The sequence below is a fragment of the Aotus nancymaae genome, unplaced genomic scaffold (genome assembly GCF_030222135.1).
Source record: "Aotus nancymaae isolate 86718 unplaced genomic scaffold, 86718_ANA_hifiasm-v0.15.2.pri h1tg000053l, whole genome shotgun sequence".
Classification (NCBI taxonomy): domain Eukaryota; kingdom Metazoa; phylum Chordata; class Mammalia; order Primates; family Aotidae; genus Aotus; species Aotus nancymaae.
The window spans coordinates 14,396,608-14,421,430 of record NW_026988467.1 but is presented as its reverse complement, the minus strand read 5'-3'; the positions used below and the strand labels follow the sequence as shown (position 1 = coordinate 14,421,430).

The window sequence follows — 24,823 nt, the reverse complement described above, 5'->3', positions numbered from 1 at the left end:
TGATTCCAACAGTCTCTCGAACTAGAAAAATCTATTCACTCCCCAACAATGACCTGGAGGCTCCCAGAGCATAGTATTTTGGGGGCAGATGTAGGAAACCCCTTCTTTAGCTGCTTGACTGCAACGGAAGCCCAGAGCATACCCTCCCTCCCCAGAAGGAGAAGTGCCCAACTTCCTCCGAGGCCACGGAGGAGGAGACACAGCCGCTCCTCCTGAGGCTTTAGGGATCCCATAGACCAGGATGGCAGGGGCGGACTCTGGGCAGCAATGTGGCCTGTAGCGCTAATTCCTTCCCCAGGTGTCAAGAAACAAGTCCTGAGAGAACCTGAGCTGTGCCCAGAGCAGCTTCCTGAGCCAGTCTCAGGATCACCTCCATTTACCCAAGACCCCAGAGACAGAGGCAAAGCAATGCCTGCAGTCAGCCGCTAAGTGGATAGGAATGAATTGGAACCCAGCTCCTTTCACCTTCCACATACTTCTCTTACCTAAGCCCTGCCGGTTCCGGAAACAGCTGGAGCCCTCAGACGTTCTGCCCTGGGTGGTCAGGCTTGGGTGGAAGCTGGATCTGTGGCCTTCAGATTGCAGTTCCCAACCCCCTTGCGGCTCATGAGTTCAATTAGGGGATTCCCAATCAGCTAAATAACACCAATCATTCGGTGTTTGGGTTCTTGTTTCCGATGTTCCTAAATGCTGTATTCTAATATTAATAAAATCATATGGGTGTTCTTTTTGGTATTATAATACCAAATAAAATACATTCGGTATTGAATTATTTCAGATGTTTAAAAAGTAATGTAGGCCGGGCACAGTGGCTCAAGCCTGTAATCCCAGCACTTTGGGAGGCTGAGGCAGGCGGATCACCAGGTCAAGAGATCAAGACCATCCTGGCCAACACAGTGAAATCCTGTCTCTACTAAAAATACAAAAATTAGCTGGGTGTGGTGGTGTGCGCCTGTAGTCCCAGCTACTTGGGAGGCTGAGGCAGGAGGATGGCTTGAGCCCAGGAGTTCAAGGCTGCAGTGAGCCATGATCACACCTTTGTACTCCAGCCTGGGTAACACAGCAAGATCCTGTCTCAAAAAACAATTTTTTTTAAATACTGGAATAAATGACCACAAAGACACTACCCACTATTTTAGGGGTACCAGATATAGGCCCATCCTGACTTATACAGGGCTTTCTTAGCCTCTCAGTGCCCCGGTCCTTGCCCAAGTGAATCTGCTGGGCAAGGAGTAGGTGTGGGGGTCTCCCTTGATACGTGGATGGTGTCACTGCCATGAGTAAGGTTTTAGAGTAAGACCACCTGGGTTCAGCTAAGACTGCAGCTCGCCCAGGTACCAGCTGGACGGGTGTCAGGTTGTTTGACCCCTCCCAGTTTCCTTGTCTGTAAAATGAGGACAACAACAGCAACTACCTTCTGGGGTTGTTGGGAGGATGGACTGAATGAACATAAAGCACCTGGCGCAGGGTGTGTGCTCAGCAAATGTTAACTATTCTTCCGATGACGATCGTGCCTATTATTATCAGCATCGCTACATCATCACTGTCATTCATTACCACCATTATCACTGTTATTGTTATGATTACAGCCTTGTCATGGCCCAGTCCCTGCTGCTGGGTGAGAAGGGCAGTCCTCTCCAACTCACAGGCCAGGCCCGGCCTCAGGCAACCAGCCATGTCCAGGGGGTCAGGTCACTTCTACACCTCCTTTTTTGTTGTTGTTTTGAAATGAGGCTCACTCTGTCACTCAGGCTGGAGGGCAGTGGCGCGATCATGGCTCACTGCAGCCTTGACCTCCTGGGCTCAAATGATCCTCCTACCTCAGCCTCCCAGGTAGCTGAGACTACAGGCATGTGCCACCACGCCTGGCTAATTTTCTTTTTTTTTTTTTTTGCATTTTTTTGTAGAGATAGCAGTTTTACTGTGTTGTCCGAACTTGGTTTCAAACTCCTGAGCTCAAGCGACACTTCCCAAAGTGCTGAGATTACAGGCATGAGCCACTGTGCCTGGCCTACACCTCCTCCCTTTAAGAGTACAAATAGCTTCAGTTACCCATGCATCCAGTGAGCAGCTCCCAGCCTCCATTAGGCAGGGAGGGAGGAGAGGTAAGACACAGTCCCAGGGGAAGCCGGGCGGGGGGACTGTGGGCTCCCCTCTGGAGCTCACTTTGCGGCTGGCAGGGCAGAGCCAGCAGGAGAAAAACCTAAAACCTCAGAGACTGAGATGGCACCAAGAGAAAGGGGCTAGGACTCTCTGGGGCTTCAGGAAGGGCTTTGAGGATGAGGCTGCCCTTGCACTGAGCCTTGAAGGATGAGAAAAGGCCTGACAGGCTCCCACGAGAGCGTGGATTCCAGGCTGAGGCCGCAGGAGGGACAGAGAACAAACACCAGGTGGCCCAGGGATGCTGAAGACACCAGCAAGGATGAAGGTGCTGACAAGGTGCGTGGGGGAATCCCCTACTCAGGAATTTGAATTTCATTTGGGAAGACAAAGGGAAGCTCTCAGAGAATGAGAAAATGCCAAAGAGCTGGCTTCACCCAGATGATACCAGCCAGCAATATTAGAAAGAGCGGGAACAATAAATGTTTGTCAAGCGTTTGCTGAACAGAACAGAATTGACTTAGTCATTAAAATTTTTTATTCTCACTCCTCATGTTCAGGTTCTGCCCTCTTGGTGGGGAGGAGAAAGGAAGCAGGTGTCCATGGCAGCAGGGGTGGGAAGGGGCAGGGCCATGCAGGGACCTAAGTCCCAGTTGGGAATCAGGAGATGAGATGTGCTTGTCCCCAAGGCCACCTTCTACCTTCCCCCCAGGCAATCAGATATTGCTCCTTACCAGAAGGAAAACTCAGGAGGCCCATCCCAGCACAACTGAGAGTTCAACAGAGCCCTTCCTAACCACCTGCACAGGTGGCACAGCCAGAGCTAGTCCCTCATGCCTCTCCTGTTCCTGGACACACCCAGTCCTTACGAGAACTAATGCAAGCCAGTCCAGGAGGCGGGGGACCCTGGGAAGCCACTCATCACCACGAAGAAGACAGGTCTGCTGTGCTGCTTCCCACCCCCCAGAAGAATCCCAAGGCTCAGGGAGGAGGAGATGTGTCATTTTGCTCTCCCAGGGGTGCAGGGCATGGCGCACACTGTCTGTCCTGCCAACACCCATGATGATAAGCACTCCCATCCGTGAGCAATTGATTACCCCATGCCCATGCCTGACATGTATTTAAACCTTGCAACAGTCTGGGAGAGGGTGTTATTGTCACCATGTTTACTGATGGTGAAACTAAGCCACAGAGACACCACGTCACTTAAACAAGCCCACAGTCTAAGTGGCAGGGTCAGGATTCAAACTCAGATGGGGCTGGTGACACAGCCCTCACTCATTGCCACCTGCAATTCTGCCCCTCTCATAGTGGGGCAAGAGGGCAGGAAGCTGCAGCCGCGGGTGAAACAGCCCTGGGCCCAGTTCCTCCCAGGCAGAGCCTGGATTCCACCTGCAGCGTCTGAGGCCCCAGTGCCAGGGTTGCCAAATAAAATACAAGACTGAGACTTGAATTTCAGATAAGCAACGAATAACTTTGTTAGTATAAGTATGTATTTTTCTTTTCTTTTTTTTGAGACAGAGTCTTGCTCTGTCACCCAGGCTGGAATACAGCGGTGTGATCTCGGCTGACTGCAACCTCTATCTCTCAGGTTTAAGCAATTCTCCTGCCTCAGCCTCCCGAGTAGCTGAGATTACAGGCGCCACACCATATCTGGCTAATTTTTGTATTTTTGTAGGGATTTCACCATGTTGGCCAGGCTGGTCTCGAACTCGTGACCTCAAGTGATCTGCCTGCCTCGGCCTCCCAAAGTGATGGGATTACAGGCATGAGACACCATGCCCAGCTATATTTTTCTTTTGTTTTCTCTTTTTTCCACTAAATGTGGCAACCCTACCCCTGTTCAATGGGCTGACCTTATGGTGCAACCCTTTCCCTCAATCTCAGTTCCTCACCCCTAATTTATAAGCTTCAGCCTGATCTCCGGGAGATCTCGGGGAGACAGGAAGAGGATTGACCCTTGCCCGGAGCCTCCCCTGTGAGCAGAAAGTTACTTCTATTTTGTAGACAAGGAACGTGAGGCAGAGGATGCGGCCCAGGCAGGGCCAGTGGCAGCAGAGCGGGCTTCCCACGTGGGGCCACCTTGCTCTAGAGCAAGGCCTTCTGCCGGCCCCTACAGAAGAGTCGAGAGGAATAGGAAGCTCTGGGCACGGTACCTATGGCAGGCTGTGGAGGAGGGTTGGAGGAAGCCATCAGACAAGGTCCAGCTCAGAGCAGCACCGTCCCAGCCGCACGCCTGTGGAAAGAAGACCAGGAACCTCATCAGCCGGATTCAGGGCTGCAGTTTCCGCAACTGAGACGGGTCACTGGCCCACAACCTGTGCTTCAACCTGGCAGCTCTCAGAGCGCAGGGCAGTCCCAGAAAGGCGCCAGCCTCCACCCATCATAAATCATTAACCCACAGAAACACCAGCAGCTGTGCAGCCCACTCCCTCTTCCCAGAAACCCTGCAGCCACAGACCTTCTGTTGCCAGTGCCAAGGGACCTGCAGGCACCTGCTGGGTGTCCCTTCTCATCCCCTCTGGCTTATAGGTGAAGTTCTGGCCCCAGAGTCCAAGGTCATGCAAAGTCTCCCACCTTCCAGGAATCGGATCACGCCTGTCATGGAGGACTGGACACTTCCTCCTCCTGGCTGCCCAGGAAGCACAGGCTCCCTCAGGTCTGCCCACTCCTGCCAGTCCCTTCCTGCGGCCCTGCTGAAGGCCACTCTCACTCTGCCTCTCCCTGTCCCGCCCCAAGGGTTGACCAGCAGGCAAGGGGTAATCTGGCCTTGGCACATGGGTGTGAGGAAGGCAATGGCTACAGAGCCCAATGGCATGAGGCAGGAACAGAATCCCGAATGCTCAGCGCAGGGGCACTGTTCCTCCTGCCCCAAGGTGGCACCGCCCTCCCCTCTCAGTGGAAGCTCACACAATCAGAGGCTGGTGCCTCCAGGGGGCTTCCTGGGCCCTGGAGCCGACCCTGCCCCCCTCCCTACTGTCACCTTCAATTCTGTGCTGGGGGCTGTCCTCCTAGACATTCCTGTGGAGGAGGGAACACACCCTGAAGAGAAAGCACCCAGCCATCTGGTCTAATCTGCCCAGGCCACAAACTGCTGTGTTCCTGTTTTCCTTTCCATTCCTAAAGGCTTTATTTTTATTAAACTGGCTTACTGAACAAAAGTGAAATGCAGATTCATGACAATATTAGTAACAGTAGATATTCTTGCATTGTCAAAGACATCTCAGATGTAATTGTAAGCCCTTTACAAATATTAACCTCTTTTCGTCCAAATTATAAATGAGAAAATGAGACCCAGACCTGCCCAAGATCACACAGCTAGGAAGAGCCAGGGTTCGAACCCAGGCCATGGGGCTCTGGAGTGTGTGTTCAGAAGCAGCCACTACACTCTAGCACCTTTCAAGACTCAAACAATAAGACAGGTAGATGATGAAAAGTTAGCCTCCAGGCTGGGCAAGGTGACTCATGCCTGTAATCTCAGCGCTTTGGGAGGCTGAAGTGGGCAGATCACTTGAGGTCAGGAGTTCGAGACCAGCCTGGCCAACATGGTGAAACCCCCATCTCTACTAAAAATACAAAAACTAGCTGGGCGTGCTGGCACACACCTTTAATCCCAGCTACTCAGGAGGCTGAGGCAGGAGAATTGCTTGAACGTGGGAGGCAGAGACTGCGGTGAGCCAGGACAGTGCCACTGCACTCCAGCCTGGGAGACAGAGCGAGACTCCGTGTCTCGTGTGTGACTGCCTTTTAGACCCACACAGAAAACTCTCAGAACTAAACTGTTACTTCAGCAAAGGGTTTTGGAAAGCAAACTAATATGTCTGCAAACCCCTTTGCAAATTGAAAGATCAAACAGCTGCACAGCAGCCCCGCTGCAGGGCCCCTGCCCAGTAGGCTCATTCAAAACCCCTGAGGCCTGCTCGGCCTTTCTCTGAGGGCTCTGGTGCCCCAAGAGCTCCAGGAGGGAAGCGGCAGAAAGACCTATACCCATTTTACAGAAGGAAAAAGGGAAGCATGTTGCCCAGCCTCCTGTCCCAGTTGCTCCTTAAATACAATTTGATGATGATACAGAAAGAGGCTGCTACTTTACCCTGGGGCCAAAACCCAGGAGATCCTTCCCTCCCAGGGCAGAAAGTCCAATGTCCTCCCCTTTCTTCTCCCTCCTGGGCTGATTCTTGCCCTCCTCTCCAAGCCCAAGGCTTTCCCTAGAAAGGAAGAGAGCCACCAACATGTATGGAACCTGACACTTTATTAGCATTGTTCCATCTAATTCTCATAGCACCCTAGCTTACAGATGAGGAAACAGAGGCTCAGAGAAGCAAATATTTGCCCCAGGTCACAGAAGCAAGAGGAGCAGGTGACCACACTGGGATTCCAGCCAGAGAGCACTGACCCTAAAGCCTAATCTCAATCCTCTGATCGTACTGCCTCCCTAGGGGCTAGAATCTGGAAGGTGTCCACTACAGGTTAATGCAGGGCTCTAAAGTGACAGGACAAGGACACAGGCCAGGGAGCTCTGCCCATACCCAAAGGCCTGTGACCACCATTTTATACACACAGGCCGCTAGTCTCAGAAGGATGTGGGCAAGGGAGTGGGATGGCTCACAGCAGCCCACTGCCACCACTACAGATCCTCACAGGGTTCAGCAAGAGTTCAGGCTACCCGATACCACCTGCATTCCACTCAGCAGCTACGAGATCTTGGTAGGTTACTCCATCCTACCTCTGGGACTCAGTTTACTCATCTGCAAAGTAGGGATTAAAAAGTACCCACTTCAGGCTAGTCACGACGGTTCATGCCTGTAATCCCAGCACTTTGGGAGGCCAGGGCAGGCAGATCACTTGAGGTCAGGAGTTTGAAAGCAGCCTGGCCAACATGGCGAAACCCCTTCTCCATTAAAAATACAAAAAATTAGCCAGGTGTGGTGGTGCACACTTGTAGTCCCAGCTTCTTGAGAAGCTGAGGCAGGAGAATCACTTGAACCTAGGAGGCGGAGGTTGCAGTGAGCCAAGATGGTACCACTATTACTCCAGTCTGGGTGACACAGCAAGACTCTGTCTAAAAATGAATGAATGAATGAATAAATAAATAAATACAAACCATTCTCATCTTTAAAAAGATAACTAATAAAAAAGCATCATGGCATGTCAGAACCAGAAAGTATCTCCATGATGGTGGTATTGCTCTTGCTTTACAGATGTGGAAACTGAGTCCAAAGGAGGAGGGCACTGCCCACAGCACTGTCATTCTCCAGCCAGTGACAGTGAAGGCCATGGTTAAAGGATAGGATTTGGTGCCAGGATGATTCAGCTTCAAATGCCAGCTCTGCCACTTGCCACAGCAGCAATTAATTCCTTTCTCACTGGGATGGTGGGAGTAAGACCAGCACCTGCCTCCTGGGCATCCCATGCTGATGAAATGAGGACCCCGCGATGGATGTGATGAATTCTGCTGTGCCCTGCACAGAGTAAGCTCTGGGTAGACAAGGGCCTCTGTTGCCATGAGCACCCTATCCGGGCCATGCTTGGGTGGTGGGGTTACAGGAGATTGTCGTTTCTCAGTGGTCACCTTTTTAACAATGACCACCAAGCCCGAAGGGACAGGTGGACACTGAACAGTTCCCCTTCCTGTGTGGAATGGCTGAGGAGGCGGCAGTGCTCAGACAAGGGAGGACAAGGGAGGAAAAAAAGAGGCCCCCAGCTTCTGGCTTCAGAGTGTGCCCACCAGAGGCCTGGAGCAGGTTAGGCTCAGTGACGGGAACACGCAGAGCAGCCCGGCATTGGCACCTCCCACTGCCCTCAGCTGCCCAGCTCATCACAGCAGGTATCTTCCTGGCTTGGCTAATTTAGTCAAAGTGCTTATCAGTTTCCCCTCCCTCTAGGGTTCAAAGTCCATCTGCCCAGAGTCCCCACTAGGAAACCCTTCCCCTGTCTGCCCACATCCCATGGGGGGCCCCCAAAGACCATCTCCCACCCCCCACCCATCAGTGGCCCCATCCCTCTTCCACCTGAATGAGCCCTGGAGGAAGAAAACACCTGGGGGCCCTGGAAGACTGCACAATCTCGTGCCTTGAGGACAGGGAAGGAAAGCCGGCCTCTCTCTTCAACGAGGTTCAGGCGGAAGCGGGGGAAGCAGCAAGCTAGGCTGCTGGGCTGAGAGGGCAGTGACCACCCAGCCCTGCCCAGAGAGAAACAAGGAATTGGTTCTGGTACAGGCACCTTTGTCAAGCTCTGGCCTCGGAGACCCTCTGCAGGTCCACCTCCAGAAGCAGAAGGAAGGTGGGGAATGTAGGGAAGGACCAGGTGCTTGCTGGCCAGCACCGGAGTTCTTCCACGTGTCTGTGTTCTCCGAGAGGTCTCCCTGGCTTTCAGCTCTCATTAGATACATGCTAGGCAACCCACCTGCCACCTCCACTGCCAAAGAGACCACTCCACAAAAACACCTGCCACGTCACCCTGTCGCTTCCAACCCTTCCCTATCACTCTCAGAATAGAGCCTGGGTCCTAAGCAAGGCCTTCCAAGATTCGCCCCCTCCACTGACCTCTCGGGTCTCAGCAGCTCCGGGCCTGGCCTGGAACTCTGCTCCAGCTCTCACCAATGGCTTTCTGACCCATGACTGTGCCACCCGACCTGTTTCACATCGCTGGGCCTTTGCTTACGCTGTTTGTTCCCTCCATGTGGAATTCTCTCTCACAACCAGCAAGCAAACACCTATTCAATCGTCAAAACCCAGACCCTGTTTTTCCCCTACAAAGCTTTCTTAGACCCATTTCACACAGTAGTTTCCAGTGGTGAAGCTTTTTAAAAATACTTACATCCCAGGCCCACACTCGGAGATTCTGATTCTGTGGCTCAGAGGTGCAGCTGGTGGGGGCCAACAGGCTATTTTCAAAGAGCACGGGTGGTGCTGGGACACGTTCGTGCCTGCAGACACAGCCCCATTATAGTTGTTGCCCTCCCCGAGGGCCTGTGACCTCTCTGAGGGCACTGGGCTTCTTTCCATCTCAGCATGGGTAGCACTGGCTCTGGCCTGGGGTATGCTAGATAACAGCTGTGACCTGAACAGGGATTCTGAAAACCTTCCCCTGCTTGGGACCCACCCACCATGGAACCAAAGGGTACAGACCAGGAACCCATTAGGCTGGGATATCCCTGGACCTGGGGAGCTGCTGGTGTGGGGCTTCAGTCCAGAGCCGGGAGAACAGATGGAAGGTGGGGTATAAGCCCTCCCGGTGTCCTCTGCCTGTCTGAAAGCCCAGGGCCCAGAAGGAAGAGAAGGGGATGCAAACTGCACCATGGAGCTGGAACAGGAAGTGGGGTGGAGCCTCCTGACCAGGAAGAGGGCCCACAGCTCGCCCCACCTCGCAGGGCAGCCAGACACCCACAGCTTTTCTCAGTGCAAAGGGCCACCTGGTGGAGAGTCCAGGATGGGGAGAGAGGAGCTGACTTCTCCAAGGAAACACAGGCAAAGCTACAGCAGGAAGGGCGCAGGCAGAAGAGAGGGTTGAGGTGCGTGGACAAGAACTCAGGCTCAGTCCCAGGCTGGCCCAGACGACGCTCATCCTCTGCTCTCCCGCAGCCCCACCCCCGAGCAGGCAGCCTCTGTGCCTCCTGTGCTCACCCATCAGGTGCAGGTGTCAAGAAGATGACACTGGACAATGCTGATAGGTTTGTAATGAATGTCAGTTTCCTTCCCAGGGTTCCTGCCGGTCCCAGAGGACCAACGGCGTTTTCTCATTTTACAGACTGCTAAACCACGTCCAATATCAGGCCTAATATTACAAAATTCAAAATGACAATAGCTGACGCCTCCAAGCACTGTGTGTACAGGGCCCCATACTGAACATTTTAGTTTGCATCTCATTTGATTCCCATAGCAGATGAGGAAAACAAGGCTGACAGAGACTGAGGGGCATCCCCAAGGCCACACAGCTACAGAACTCTTGGGAGCAAGAGGGTAGGACCCTCGGGCTGGAGGGCAGAGCTCTGGGAGCAAGAGGGCAGGTCCCAGGCCCAGAATGGAAGGCAAAATAGTGGGTCAGGGAGCCATTCCAGGCCCTCCTCAGCCCGGCAGGTGCCAGAGCTGCAGAACCTGCCAAGGGACCACACAACCCAGCTCCTCCCTCGCCCATCTCATGGACACTCAAAGAGCTTCCCGAGGTGGGGCGACTCCAACTTCCTTTCCTCTTCATGCGGGAGGGGGAGGGGGGCTCTGAGAGGGGGGCCGGCCTCGCTGGGGCAGGGGCCAACTTTGGTCAATGGCTGGAGCCTCAGACAATGGAGGCTCTATCCGGAGCCCAGAGTTGGTGGCACCCGCCCTCCCGCACTGACCTCCTAGGGAGCCCCTGGTCTGCAGGCAGGAAGAGTGGGGAGCACTGGCGAGGGGACCCTGGGAGTAGGTCTCCCTGGGAAGGAGCTGGCCCTATGGCCAGGCCAGAGGGGACCCCTGGGGGCTGTTGCCTGGGAAACCAGAGCCAGCCTGGAAAAGCCTCTGGACAGCGTGGGAGGGGGGCGGCCCCAGACTCAGTCTCCAGCCCCCTTCCTCCTCCTGCTCCTCCTCCCCTCCCAGCCCCCAGACACATTAACCCGTTTGTCCCCAGCGATCCAGCCCAGCAGAGTGAAGAAGCTGAAGTGCTGGAGGAAGCCGCCTGCCATCAGCTGAACTGACCCCTCTCTTCTCCAGAGAACCCCAGACCCTCGGCCCCACATCAGGGGTGTCCCTGCGATAGGGCATCGTGGCTCTCACCTGGAGGCTAGACAGGAGACAGCAGCTGGCATGACACAGACTCTGTGCCATCACCTCGCCCATCCGAGCCTCAGCTTCCCCACCTAGAACAGGGTTGCCCGACTCCCAGCTGCTGAGCGTCCTTGCCGCTGGGCCCTAGCCATTCAGCATGAGAGTGTCTATGCTGCAGCAGCCTGAGAGGTAGGTCTCCTCACCTTCTTTTTAGACACAGGGAAGCTGAGGCTCAGATGGGGAAGGGACCTACCTAAAGCCCCCAGGGAGGATGAGACAGGCTGGGAAAGGGAGGTCTGTGTGCGTCCCTGCAACCCAGCAGGTGTACACAGACGGAAAAATGGCAGGAAAGAGCTGGGGCTCAGGGAGGGGCACTGCCGAGGGAGACAGGAGGAGTTGGGGGCATGCACGGGGCTCTCTACTGCCTCCCAGGCATCAGGGTGGAGCCACAGGGAGCAGCAGCATTATTCCCTGCTACACCTCAGAGCTGAACTAAAGCCTCCAGGGGGCCAAACTGAGGTGTATCCTTTGGGGACTCTGTGACTGCAGTTCACCCTCCTCACCTCCAGGGGTCAAGCTCACCTCCTCCCGCCTTCCCAGAGTACGCCGCTCATCCTGTCACTCCCTTCCCCTCTCAGCCAACATCTCGCCGCGCACCTGCTGCCTGCCAGGACCCAGCTTGGCACTGAGGACAAAGAAACAAAAGAGAGTTCCAGGTTCCTGTCCTCAGGTAGCAGCCACAGGAGGCCAGCAGGTACAGACCTCAGGGCAGGGGGCAGACACAGTGCCCCACCTCCAGATCAGAGCCCGGGCAAGGGCCCGGGGATCAGGTGTGCTCCAATCCGGACTCTGCCACTGGCTTTGGTTTCTTAGACTCTCTTAGCCACGTAAGTAAAAGGAGGGAGTGTGCAAGGAGGTGAGGCTCTCTCGGGTTCAGATGAGGAACGAGTGAGGTCATCAACTTGGTCCAGCCCTGGGCAGGAGCTCACCCAAAGCACAACAGAGGGACGGCAGGAAGGGGCCCACACCACGCTCTCCACCAGGCACAGATGGGGCTAACACACAGCTCAATTCTCCACGCCTGCAGTTTTCTACCTTGAGCTCCCCACAGGGCCCCACGGAGCAGGGGTCTGAGGATGGCATCCCAGGCTCCCAGCATGGACCCAGTACAAGGCAGTCTCCTTTGCTGGGGCCCCGGCAGTCTCTCCCAGGCCTCACCCTCCCACATCGGGTGGATTGACCCTCACAAGCAAAGAATAGGTAGCTCAGCACAGAATGGGAGGCAGGGACTGGATCTGGAGTATGGGCACTCCCCAGAGCTGTCTTGTGAGGGAGAGCAGAGAAACAGGGTGGTGGGTGGAGCGGGGGTGGGGTGAGATGAGCAATAACCTTCAGGGAGAGGGTTTCACACAGCTGGAGCTCAGAATTGATGCCTGCCACCGGTGGCCCCTGCCTTTCTGAGTGGGATTACCTGCAGTGGTCCCCTGCCTATCCCGTCACTGCTCCACAGGTCTGCAGATGGGCAACTGGAGAAGCCCTCCAAACCGGCCTGGGAGCCAATGTCAGAATGGGATGAGATGGGGTAAGGAGGGCAGGGAGGAGTGTTTTGCGTGGTACAGAGATGTCTTTCTAGGGTAGAAGCTGAGGCCGCCAAGAGACATAGTTCCTCCCTACTGGATCATTCCCAAAAAACAGAAATGCATGGCCAGGCACAGTGGTTGATGCCTGCAATCCCAGCACTTTGAGGCCGAGGCGGGTGGATCACTTGAGCTCAGGAGTCCAAGACCAGCCTGGCCAATGTGGTGAAACCCTACCTCTAATAAAAATACAAAAATTAGCCTGGCATATTTGTGCACACCTGTAATCCCTGCTACTCAGGAGGCTGAGGCAGGAGAATCACTTGAACCCAGGAGGCAGAGGTTTCAGTGAGCCAAAATAGCACCACTGCATTCCAGCCTGGGCTACAGAACAAGACTCCATCTCAAAAAATAATAATAAATAAATAAATATGCTGCGTTACTGCTCATCTGACCCCACACCCCCTCCACCCAGCACCCCGTTTCTCTGCTCCCTTCACAAGACTTCTCCGAGGAGCACCCATGCTTCATCCCCCATCCCCAGTCCCTGTCTCCCATTCTGCACTGAGCTACTTATCCCCAAACAAGTATGTGCCCACTGCTTTGCCAGCCAGTTCACAGGGTCACCTGCAGGCCCCCACTATCCCCGTTCCGACAGACGTGTCTCGGTCACCATTCTGCCTGACCTGCCAGCTGCTGCCTTCTTTCACCTCTCGCTCCGGCTCCCCTTCCTCCGCTCCTCCTTCCTGCACTCCTCCTTCCTGCACTCCTCCTTCCTCCCTCCAGGTTGGCAGCTCTCAGGTTCAGGCTCCACCTCAGCTCCTCCCTGGGCAACCTGGGCCATCTGGCTCACTTTGTGGGTCCTACCTAAGCCATGGTCATAGTGATGCCTCCAGCCCACCCTGCCCTTGAACTCTAGGCTCCGCCCCTCTGCCTGCACTGTCTTCACGCAGTGATCAATCAGGCATTACAGCCTTAATGTTCCCATAGCCAACTCCTGATCACTACGCTGCCAGCAACAAAGAGCCCCGCTCCTCAAAGTCTTCACATCCTGCTTGCTGGCTCCATCCCACCAGCTGCTAAGGCCAAAACCTTGCAGTCATCCTTGGCACCTCTGTCTCATACCCAGGGCCCACCCATCAGCCAACCTGCTGGCACTACCTTCAACATATGCCCAGAATCCAAGCGCATCTCACCCCCTCCCCAGACACCACTGTGGCCCAAACCACCATCATCTCACACCCAGGCTATTCCAAATGCCTCCTGACCAGTCCCTCTGCCCTCACCTCTACCCCTGCCCTGACATTTTGTTCTCAACACAGCAGCCAAGTTCAGAGCCCTGGAATGCTTTCCTATCTCATTTAAGGAAGCCCCAAGTCCTCGTCTTGACCTCCAAGGCCCCACATGTCAGAGCCCCCACAGCCTCCCTGACTTCAGGTCCTACCTCTCTCTGCACAGCTCACTCTAGTCACAGCCACCTGCCAGCTCCCTGAATGCCCCAAGCATGCTTCTGCCTCAGGGCCTTTGCATTGCTGTTCCCTCTGCCTGAAATGCTGTTCCCCAGATACCCACACACTGGTGCCCTCACCTTCAGAGGATGTATCTGTCTTCTCCAGAGAACCTACACACACCCCCTGACCCAGTGTCCCCATCCTCACAGGATTTAACACCTCTGGCAACTACAAATGTTAGTTATTTGTTTCCGTCAGTTTCCTCCTATGTGAATGTGGACTGCATGAAGGCAGGACCATGACCACTGTTCACCACTCTCATCTGCACCCCTGGCACAGGCGTGGCACATAGGCGACCTGAGGCATAGTCGCCGCCAAAGGAATGCAGGAATCCCTAGTCCCAAGTCAGGCCCCTGGAGAGGAGGCAGCCACAGCTGGGCCCCTCCCTTCTGAAACCAGCCTGAACCCAATGACAGCTGCTCCCCAGCAAGCTTCACAAACAGATTCATGGCCAAGTTGCAAAGGGGCAGTTCCCCAAAACCAAAGTGGAAAGAGGTCTGGGGCTAATGCCAGGAAGCGCTCAGAGGGGGAGGGGCGGGACAGGGCAGGAGAAGGACTTGGACTATTTTTAAAAACTTGCTCCCAAAAAGACCACATTCTTCCTCTGGTGAGTCAGAAGCATGTGGCCAGGCAAAGGGGACAGGACCCGAGAGCCTCCGTGGCTGCCACTGTCATCTGCTGCTAGCAGGCAGGCACATACCCCAGCCTTTCCCGCAGGGCAGGTGTGAGACCCTGGCATCTATTCAGCTTCCCAGCCTTCCCACCGGTGTCCCAGTCTGGAAGGCCACTGACAGCAAACCAGACCTCCCTTTCAAAGTCCACAGGGTCTCATGTAGCTCCAAGCTCTTTCTTTAGGCCCAAGCTCTGGCTGGCAGGGAGGGGGGCCATTCACTCTGTCCCACAAGGGAGCTCTGGGCAGGAAAGAAATAGCCTTTGCAAAACTCAGAGCTAAAAACAGCTCAACCCACCCAACCAGGGCAGGGCAAGTGGGACAGCAGCATCTGAGGTCTCCTGAAATGCTAGCCCAGCATGAAGCCCCAGGACACCCAGGGGCCCTCAGCCACACGGCCCCCCGATAGCTCTGGCTGAATTCAGAGCAGCCAGCACTTATAATTCAAACCACACCCCTCAGTGATGTGCTGTCCTCTCCAGAGAAGGGCGTGAGTATGCCTCCAGCTGTTCCTGGACACGTCTGGAAGAGATGGCTCTGAGCACTGCTCCAGGCCTCCCCCAATCCTCCCACCAGCTGCTCCCGGGCGCAGGGCCAACCCAGGAACGGGGAGGACCCAGCCCCATTTTACAGAGGAGGAAACTGAGGCTAAGAGAGGTAGAGAAATTTGTCCAAAAGCAAGAATCTGATCAAAAGTGGATCCATGATAAGACCTAAGGTCTTTCAGCTGGCCAATGGGTCCACCCCACTCCCTTACAATTAACTTCACGATCTGAGAAGACGCTGCCTGGGGCTGTGGGAAGGGGACAGGGGAGGCTGGGCTGGAGGTGTTGGGGGAGGAAGAGCAGGGAGAGGTAGCATCAACCATGAACAGGATTTCCCCTGAGTCCTGCTGTCCTGGGTTGAAGTCAGGTCCAGGACCATGATCCCCTGCAGAGAACTGTTCCCAAACACCTGTCCTCTTTCCCTATCAGCGTTAAGAAGAGCCGAACTGCTGCTGACCAATCCTGCCCTGCGACTTACGAGGAACCACACAGCGTGGATGCGGCCCCCAGTCTGGTCCTAAACTCCCCCAAGGAGGAGTATTCCTTATGCCTTGGCATTGAAGCCACCCCGGGTGCAGTGAGCTTCAAGCCCCGCTGCCGCCATCCTGCAGGTAGAGATGCTGCCGCTTGCCCAGTGAAGAATGAGACCACTCTAGTCCAGGTCACTTCTGCTCTGAAGCAATCTCTGGTCCTGCCAGGGTGCCCTCCAGGTTCCCTTTTCACCACCATCATGCTCTGGGTATGGATTTTTAGGAGAGAGAGCTCTGCACTCAGTCCCAGCTGAGGCCAGCTGTGATACAGACACCGTCCACTGCTCCGATTCCTGGTTTCCTTTTCCACACAATGACAGCTGTAAGAATCACCAAGGCACAGGACTGTTCTAAGGACTGAATGAGATAATAATTCACAGAAAGTGTTTCACTGAGAGCCTGGAACATAGTAAGTGCTCAATAAATGTCTGTTGAATGAATAAATGACCGCCTCCTCCTAAGTGAACAGCAGCATTGGCCTACAAGAAGGAGTGGTGTCCCAGGCTAGAGCTGAAGGGTCCTAGAGCTCCTCGTCACTGCCCTCCAGGAAGGCACTGCCTGCCTGGATAGTGAAAGCAAGGCCTAGGGGGCAGCCCCCCAGTAGCATCTGACCATACAGTCCCGCCCTCACTGGAGAAGGGGTGGCCACTGAAGTGGGCTAGGAAGCCATCAGCTTGGCCCAACGCTGAGCAACCAAAAGCCTGCATGATGCCCTTCCTCCTTCAAAGTCAAGATTCCAGGAAAGAGGGTCAAGGTCAGGAAGGGGGTGGATCCAAAAAAGAGACAGCAAGGCCAGAGTTGCCTTAGTTGGTGTGAAATGCAGCAATGATCAAGATCTGTGCATGGTGCCAAAGAGACATTCCAATCCCTGCATCCGCACAGTCAGCACAGAGCCAGTTTGGAGCCGTCTGCAGACATAGCCCCTTCAAGCAAAGCACTCCGGCTGGAGAATCAGTCCCAGGAACTCAGGTTCCACTTCCTGGCTGGACCTCAAAAAATATTATGCTAGGCCGGTCACAGTGGCTCACGCCTGTTATCCCAGCACTTTGGGAGGCCAAGGCAGGTGGATCACTTGAGATCAGGAGTTTGACACCAGCCTGATCAACATGGTGAAACCCCGTCTCTACTAAAAATACAAAAAAGTAGGTGGGCGTGGTGGCCCATGCCTGTAATCCCAGCAACTCAAGAGGCTGAGGCAGGAACTCTATGTGGTCAGGAACCTGGAGGCGGAGATTGAAGTAAGCTGAGATGGTGCCACTGCACTCCAGCCTGAGTGACAGAGCAAGACTCCATCTCAAAAATAAAAAAAATATTCTGCTCAATTCAGGGACAGCAAACCCCTCCAGGCAGCAAACCTTTAATGACCCACTAGCATATCCCCGGTGTCACTTGACACAGGAACATCCCAAGTAACCAGCAGAAAGAGGCCCATGGCCTGGAAAGGTGGGATCAAGGGCTCGCTTCTTGCAGGCTGCCAGCAAGCATCATAGGTGCCCGAAAATGCGAGCTGGAGGGGCGGATGCACGGATGGCCACCTGGACACTGCCTCACAACACTGAGCCTTTGCCAGGTCTATCCAAGGTCATCCTGTGGCCCGATTCTTTGTCAGAGGACGGGGACACCATCTGCTTCCAGATCAGGGTGCAAAGCAGGAAGAGAGTGATGGCGGTCACATCTCCCACATGTGCTGTCTGTGTCAAAAGCCCAGGTCTCCAGACCCTGCTCCCTCACTCTGGGGACTTTTAAGTTCAACAGCATTCAAGAGGGTGACAGAAAAGCTAGACTTCAGCCCTCAGGATCTCTCTGCCATCCAACAACCCCCTTGCTCATTCAGCAAATCTTTTTTTTCTTTTTTTTTTTTTTTTTTTGAGACAGGCTGAAGTGCGATAGCACGATCTCGGCTCACTGCAACCTCCGCCTCCCGGGTTCAAATGATTCTCCTGCCTCAGCCTCCTGAGTAGCTATGATTACAGGCACCTGCCACTAAGTCTGGCTAATTTTTGTATTTTTAGTAGAGATGGGGTTTCACCATGTTGGTCAGGCTGGTCTCCAACTCCTGACCTCATGATCCGCCCACCTCAGCCTCCCAAAATGCTGGGATTACAGGTGTGAGCCACCGCGCCCAGCCTCAGCAAATCTTTACTGAGCACTCCTGTGCCCCAGGAAGCACTGGAGGTTCAGGGATTTGCTGATGAGCATTTGGTCCCCTGGTCATAGGTGCCGTGAGGTGAGGGAGAATACAGGGCTGAACTGAGATTCAAAAAAACAGTCAAACCTCTGGACTCAACTCTTCTGGGTCGGATGCTGGCCCTGCGTACTCCACGTGGCCATGTGATGACTGGCCCAACATTGCATCCACACAGAACAGGGAACATGAAGACCCGGCAGTGATCCAGTTTGTTCTGCCAGGACCCTGCTTCTCTGTGGCCTGGGGAAGGTGCATGGCTGCTCTGGCCTCCAAGGGCCCCTCCACATCCCAGAAGATGTCTGCATTTTATGCCAAACCGGATGACAGATGCTCCCAAGGTACATGGGATGTTGAGGAGGGAGACAGTATTGGATTTCCCATCCAACCTTGATTTAGAGTGACAGCTTTACTGATCTATGGGAGGCCATGGTTCTCAACTGGGGGCTATTGGGTCCCCCAAGGGACATGTGGCAATGGCCTGAGGGAGACACTTTGGTTGCCACACTAGGTAGGGGGTGGGAGAGACTGCTGGCATCTGGTGGGTGGAGGCCAGGGAAGCTGCTAAACATCCTAAGGGCACAGGACAGCCCCAACGCAAAGAACGATCCGGCCCAAATGTCCATGGAGCCAAGGTTGGGAATCCTGGATCAAAGGGCATTGGTGAAGACCTCCCGGGATCCATAGCAGACGCTGGCCTGTTAATGCAGGGGTGTGTCACCATTACTAGTCATAGGAATACAAAGACCAAGGCCACTGCCAGTGGTTTCCATGGCAGATAAACACAAGGCTACAAGTATCTAAAGAAACTGCATTCTGCTACAGAACTTGTTTTGCAGAGACCACGACCTACTTGTCTCTGCGTCTGCACCACCTGGCCCAGCATCCGGAATATAGGAGGTGGGGTGAGGGGGGCAGCCAGAGAGGGAGGCGGAATATATACTGCCGCCTCTTTAAGGTGGAGGCACATCTTATGCCTCTCCACGTCCTCAGCACCCAGCCATGGTCCTGGCACGCGAGTTAGTAAATAACCGGATTGCGAGCTCTCCGCAGCCAGGAGCTGTGCCCTCCTGCCCTCCTCCCCTGTGTCCCCAAGCGGAGCCTGGCACATGGCTCTGCTCTCTACGCATGTTCATCAAGTATCCCCTGCTGTGGTGAGAAGGACACAGCCGCTGGGGTCCAGAAGGTAAAGGAGAACTGAAGAGGACTGACTGACAATAGCAGCTGGGCTTCCCTTGGGAGGCCTGGGGACTGTAGGAACTCCTGAGAGCGGCCTCAAGCCCAGATCGAGGCGATGGGGAGTTGGAGGGGACTCATCCATCAGTTACCACTCCTTGAAAGGGTGACCAAAAGCAGGGATAGATCGTCTGCAATGCCTGGGACGCAGCAGCAAGGAGCAAATGTGAGGCAGGAGGGAGAAGCGAAGAAGGTAGAAACGAGGGCTGCCAGGGCCTGTGCGTTGAGCCCTACAGTACGTGCAGGTTTCTATCCCCCTAAAATTCATATGCAGAAACCTCACCCCCAAGGTGATGGATTAGGCTGTGGGGCTTGGGGAGGTAATCAGGTCATGAGGGTGGAGCCCCCGTGAATGCGATGAGTGTCCTTGTAAACAAGGCCCTGGCTAGGCCCTCCCACCGGGCAGGGACACGGTGAGAAGGTGCCATCTATAAGGAACAGGCCCTCACCAAACACCAAATCCGCTGTTGCCCTGGTCACAGCCTTCCCGGCCTTCGGAACTATGAGAAATAACTGCCTGTTGCTGATAACAGTCATGCTATTTCCTTCCAGCTGCCCAGACGGGGTCTTGGGTGGGAGTGAAGTGCCCTGGTGCTGCCTTTGCTCCTCCTGTCCCCACTGACCTGATCCAGGGACTTATTCCTTCATGACAAGCGTTACTGAGGAAGTAGGACCCAGGTCCCAGCCACTGGACACAGGAGAAATGCAGTGGCTCTCTGAGTTACCCAATGTCAGTGCTGAAATCAACAGTGGACACCAAACACATGCTAACCGTGTGCTCAGGGCCCAGTGCTAATTCAAGCCCTTTACTCCTATAACTCCTACAATTTCCTCCAAAAAACCCTCTGAGATAGGGGCCACTATCATTCCCATTTTACAGATTAGGAAATAGAGGCACAGAGAAGTTCAGAAAATTGCTCAAGGTCACACAGTCAATAAATGAGAGAACTAGGCTTTGAACCCAGGCCACGTGGCTGCAGAGCCTGTGCCTTGAGCCCCTACAGTATTTGCATGTTAAAAACCTCAGGCACTCGCTGGGCACTGGTCAGCTGGGCTCCTGTGCTGCCAGGGTACACTCCGGTGGGTCCACAAAGACCCCACCCATGGGAGCAGGTAGGACAGGGCCCCAGTGGGGCAGCACATAGGGATAACTTGGGGGACTCACAGATAAAGCACCCCAGACCAGTGGCCCCCCTGAGGTATTGCTGCTGCACTGCCCCAATAGAGCCTCTGAAAGCAGCCCCGCTCCATGTATCTCTGGGCCCCAGCCCTAGGCTCCTGGGCATTCTGGTCCAGAACTGCCTGGGCTGAGGGCAGGCACATGTGCCTGTGAACACCTGAGATTCACCCAGGCCATCCAGCCTCCACCCTGGAGATGCACCCAGGCAGGGGTACCCTGAGGCATGGGCCCCACTGTACAGGCCAGAGCAAGCACTGTGCACTAGCCATGCCAGAGCCAGCGCCCTCCCGCTCTGTGGCTGAGGTTAACGATGATGTCAGTCCAAGCCTGGAAGGCCTCCTTGGGGCGGGCAGCATCCATCCCCCTCACAACGTGACTCCTTGAAAGGGCACCCACTGCTCAGAACAGGAGTTAGTGGCAGGAGCTTCTGCTGTCACAGCCCTGACCCAGCTGTTGTCTGGGTCAATCATTTTGTTTCTTCCCACAATCAGCCACTCTCAGATGAAGGAGGGATCTTTAAGAAGCTGAAATCCAACCTGTCAGCCACAGAAAGAACTCCTCCTTGAGAATCCTAATAGATGGGTTGGTCTATGCACAGGTTCTGGAGTCAAACAGTGGGGATTCCAAATCCCAGCTCCACAACCTAGCAAATGTGCAACTTAACCTCCCCAAGCCTCAGTTTATTCATCTGCAAACTGGGTGTCATGACACTCCTGAGACCCAGTTAGGTAATATTCATTCATTCCTCCAATCATTCATTCATTCAACCCACATTTATTAAGCACCTCCAGGAGCCAAGTCCTGTTCTACTTTGCACACATCGGTGAACAAACAGAAAAGAAAAAGGGGCTGGGTACGGTGGCTCATGCCTGTATTTCCAGCACTTTGGGAGGCTGAGACAGGCAGATTGCTTGAGCTCAGGAGTTCAAGACCAGCCTGGGCAACATGGGGAAACCCCATGTCTACAAAAAATACAAAAATTAGCCGGGCATGGTGGTACGCGCCTGTAGTCCCAGCTATTCAGGAAGCTGAAGTGGAAGGATCACCTGAGCCCAGAGGTCAATGGGGCAGTGGGCCAAGATGGTGCCATAGCACTCCACCCTGGGCAACAGAGCTAGACCCTGTCTCAACAAACAAAAAAGATAAAAGCCTCCCAGCCTTGACAGAGCTCACTGATCCTAGCCCTGTGCCTGGCACCGTGTGGGTATTCCATAAATGCCCCCCACTGCAAGCCCGACTCACTGGCCCACAGCATACCCTCATATTGAAATTCTTCCTTCAGCAGAAGATTCATTGTCCCCCAGGAGAAGGGTCTAAATCGGCCTCCTCCCCCACCCAACCCTCCCCTCGTCCTCAAGTTTCTCAGAACGAGGCCTCTCCTCCTGCACAGGCCGGTCCTCAGCTTCCCCTCCCATCCCAGGGCCCCTCTTGCCCTGGGTGCCCAGCATGTTCCAGGGAGGTGGACTCCCTAGGACAGGGCACTACATGGGCTGCACTTCCTCCTTCAAAGGTCTGGGCACACATGGAAACATGGCAGCCTCAACTCACAGCCAGGGACTGGCTCACCTCACCAATGTCGACGACAAATCAACACAGTACTGGCAGAAGCAGCCTCCGCACTTCCCTGCTAACAAGCATGAAATCAAAGTGACAATGGTTCACTGAAATCCCAGCACTGCTCTCACTAGCCGGGAATAAATGAATGCGCACCAGCATTTTCGAGACTCTACTAAAACCAGGAACCGTGTACAGTGTTTTCTGTGTTATTTCATGAGATCCTCACAACACTGCAAGGTGGATATCCGGGGCCCCACTTGACTCCCTACTCAATCTGTTTGTCTGTTTGTTTGTTTGTTTGAGACAAGGTCTCACTCTGTCACACAGGCTGGAGTGCAGTAGCACTGTTATGGTTCACTGCAGCCTCTGCTACCCAGGCTCAAATGATCCTCCCACTTCAGCCTCCTGAGTAGCTGGGACTGCAGGTGTACGCCACTACACCCAGCTAATTTTTTGTAATTTTTGTAGAGACAGGGTCTCATCATGCTGCCAAGGCTGGTCTCAAACTCCTAGGCTCAAGTGATCCTCCCACCTCAGCCTCCCAAAGTGCTGGGATTACAGGCATGAGCCACCACACCCAGCCCCAACCCAATCTTGAGGCTCCCAGAGGAGCTGCTCTACCTGCGATGGCTAATATCACGCCAGGCACTAACAAGTCTTTAGTAACTGTTGGTTGCATTGAACTGAATCAGAAAACTGAGACTGAGAGAGACAAAGCACCTTGTCCAGGGTCACACAGCTAGGGAAGGGATCGGCCGAGCCAGGGCCCAGGTCTGAGCAGCTCTGATGCCTTTGCTCAGCCTCCCTTGGAACCTTCCTGATGGAGCAGCTGTGGTCGGCAGCTAACAGGAGCCCTGCCAAGCCAGGCTTTCCAGGGCAAAATGCACTGCCCTCTCAGAGCCCCAAGAAAGGAGCAGCGAGGGCCACAGGAGACCGTATTAGGGAAAATCAAAAGAAAGGAAAACAAAAAGTGTGCTGGCTTGCGAGTCACGTGCCCCAGAATATTCCTTTCATAGCTGGCTCCAGGGCAGGCCAGGGAGGCCAGGGCACCCGAAAGCACCAGGGACCTGCACCAAGGAGCTATGAGTGCAGCATCGGGATCGGGTGGGCCTCAGGAGGGGGGTCAGCCTGGCTCTGCCACCAGCGCCCATCGATGCTGGGCAAGCCACTTCCACTGTCGGGGGTCCTGAGTTTCCCCCTCTGTGAGACAGGAGAGGAAGGTACCACAGCTGCAGAGGGCCTCGTTGGGGCTGCCTCTGACTGCAGGGCTGCAGGGGGAAGGACCAAGGAAAAGCCAGCATCTCCCTCTCTTCCCAGTCAAGTCTGGCCCCACCTCCCAGTGACCCCATTGTGGAGCTGACACCCACTTTTGCCCCATCTCCAGCTGCCCACAGAACCATCCCAGGCTGCTCCCAGGCTGCCAGCACCATGGGGATGGGCTCGGGGCAGAGGAAGCAGCCTTCGATCACCTTTGAGGCCCACTGATTGCTCTCAGACTTAGAAGACACTCATCTGAGGGTCTAGGCAGGGGAGACCACCTTACTGAGCACCTACTATGTGCTGGGAGCTTTGCAGACACCATCTCACTTTAGTCTCACAATGCACTCTGCAGTAAGACTTGCTATTGCCATCTTTGGAGGGAGCCCTGGGAGTCCCAAAGGCCGAACAAGGTGAAGGCACCTGCCCAAGACCACACAGCGACTAAGACCCAGGATTCAAACCCCAGTCCTGAAGTCCCCAGACTTGCCCCAGGACACAGAGCCGACAAGTGGCAGAAGTGAGAATTCACATCAGACAGTCTGATTCCAGAGGCCAAGGCTCTCAGCTGCCGCTGCATCCACCACTCTCCCCACATCATTCTGTTCCCCGACACCCCAGCTGAGGCTGGGTCCTGTGAGTTGCAGGAAATCCACTGGTGGAAAGGCATTGGCTTTCATGAATGCAGCAGCTCCAACCTGCACAAGGAAAGAGCTGAAAGTCGAGGAAACTGAGGACGGGCCCCTCAGCCCTCCCCTCCATTCTCGATGCCCAGCCTTGCTCACACGTCAGCTCCCAGAGGACAGGAACTGTGGCTCTGCCCTGGGTGTTCCCACAGTGCCTCCTGGGAGGTCTTCAAGAGATGCTTGTTTGACTGGCCAGGTGGTTACTCTCGAATCCCAGCCCAGGACCATGATTGCAACTCAGGTGTCCTGGGCTGGTTCCTGCCTGCTAGGGACCCCAAACCAACTTGGCCCCACTTCACAAAAGGAGAATTTGAGGCCCAGGCAAAGTGGAGCCAGAAAGCAAACCTCAGATGCCTCTGATACACACAGCATTGCCGTGTGACCCTAACAGCAAGGAGACAGCTGGGATCCAGGTGGGAAAGTGTGCCCTTTGCAGGGAGGCACTCCTTAGTTCCAACCACAGGCCCATTTCTCATTAACTGTGCAAACCAAGCTGGCCTCCTCCCGACGCTTCGGTTTCTTCCCCTGCTGTAAAATAGATACAGCAGCCCCTGCCCCCGGACAGTGGTGGATATTTGATGCAATTGCCTGGCACAGAGCAGTTGTCCTTGTTCCCCTGGTGGGCACCTGCTTACCTTAGCCATCAGCTGGGGGGAGAAGGCGGCACTCGGAACCTAGCCATCCCCCAAGCAGCCAGCCCAAACAGGTTTGCATTCGGAGCTATGTGTGTGGGTTAATATTTACCTGCTTATGACCCAAATCTTTCAGGGCATCAGGCATGCCTGAGTCACCCAACCCTGAGAATTCAAACCAAGCAGGAACATGAGGTGTGGAGGGACAGGGGTGCTGAACCCAGGGCAGGCACCAGAAACCTCCGTCTCTTCCGGGCACCCAGACCCAGTGTGGCTGGGGGAGGACAGTCACCTTCCCCTGCACTCCTGCAGATGAAATGGCACCAGCCTGACCCTCTGCCCTGTAGCACGTCATTCTGAAGACCCTGGGCCCCAGTCACATGACAATCCCTTTCCTTAGGAACCTGCAACCGTGAGGG

The 24,823-nt window shown here is 54.7% G+C and overlaps 1 protein-coding gene across 7 annotated transcripts in view; it reads right to left on the bottom strand.

Moving 5' to 3' along the window:
• Positions 1 to 24,823, bottom strand: part of ARHGEF10L (Rho guanine nucleotide exchange factor 10 like) — a 177,960-nt gene that overhangs the window by 113,600 nt on the left and 39,537 nt on the right. For 2 of the 7 annotated variants that reach the window (XM_012439982.3, XM_064363359.1), the window contains exon 1: positions 4,257 to 4,430. The exons of 1 other annotated variant lie outside the window; for it this stretch is intronic. In XM_012439982.3, coding sequence (XP_012295405.2) covers positions 4,257 to 4,293 — 37 coding nt within the window. In that variant the 5' untranslated portion in view covers positions 4,294 to 4,430. Of the gene's footprint in view, positions 1 to 4,256; positions 4,432 to 11,420; positions 11,440 to 13,101; positions 13,180 to 24,823 lie in introns of those variants that run through there. 4 more of the 7 variants (XM_064363356.1, XM_064363358.1, XM_064363357.1 and 1 more) reach the window with 4 other exon arrangements.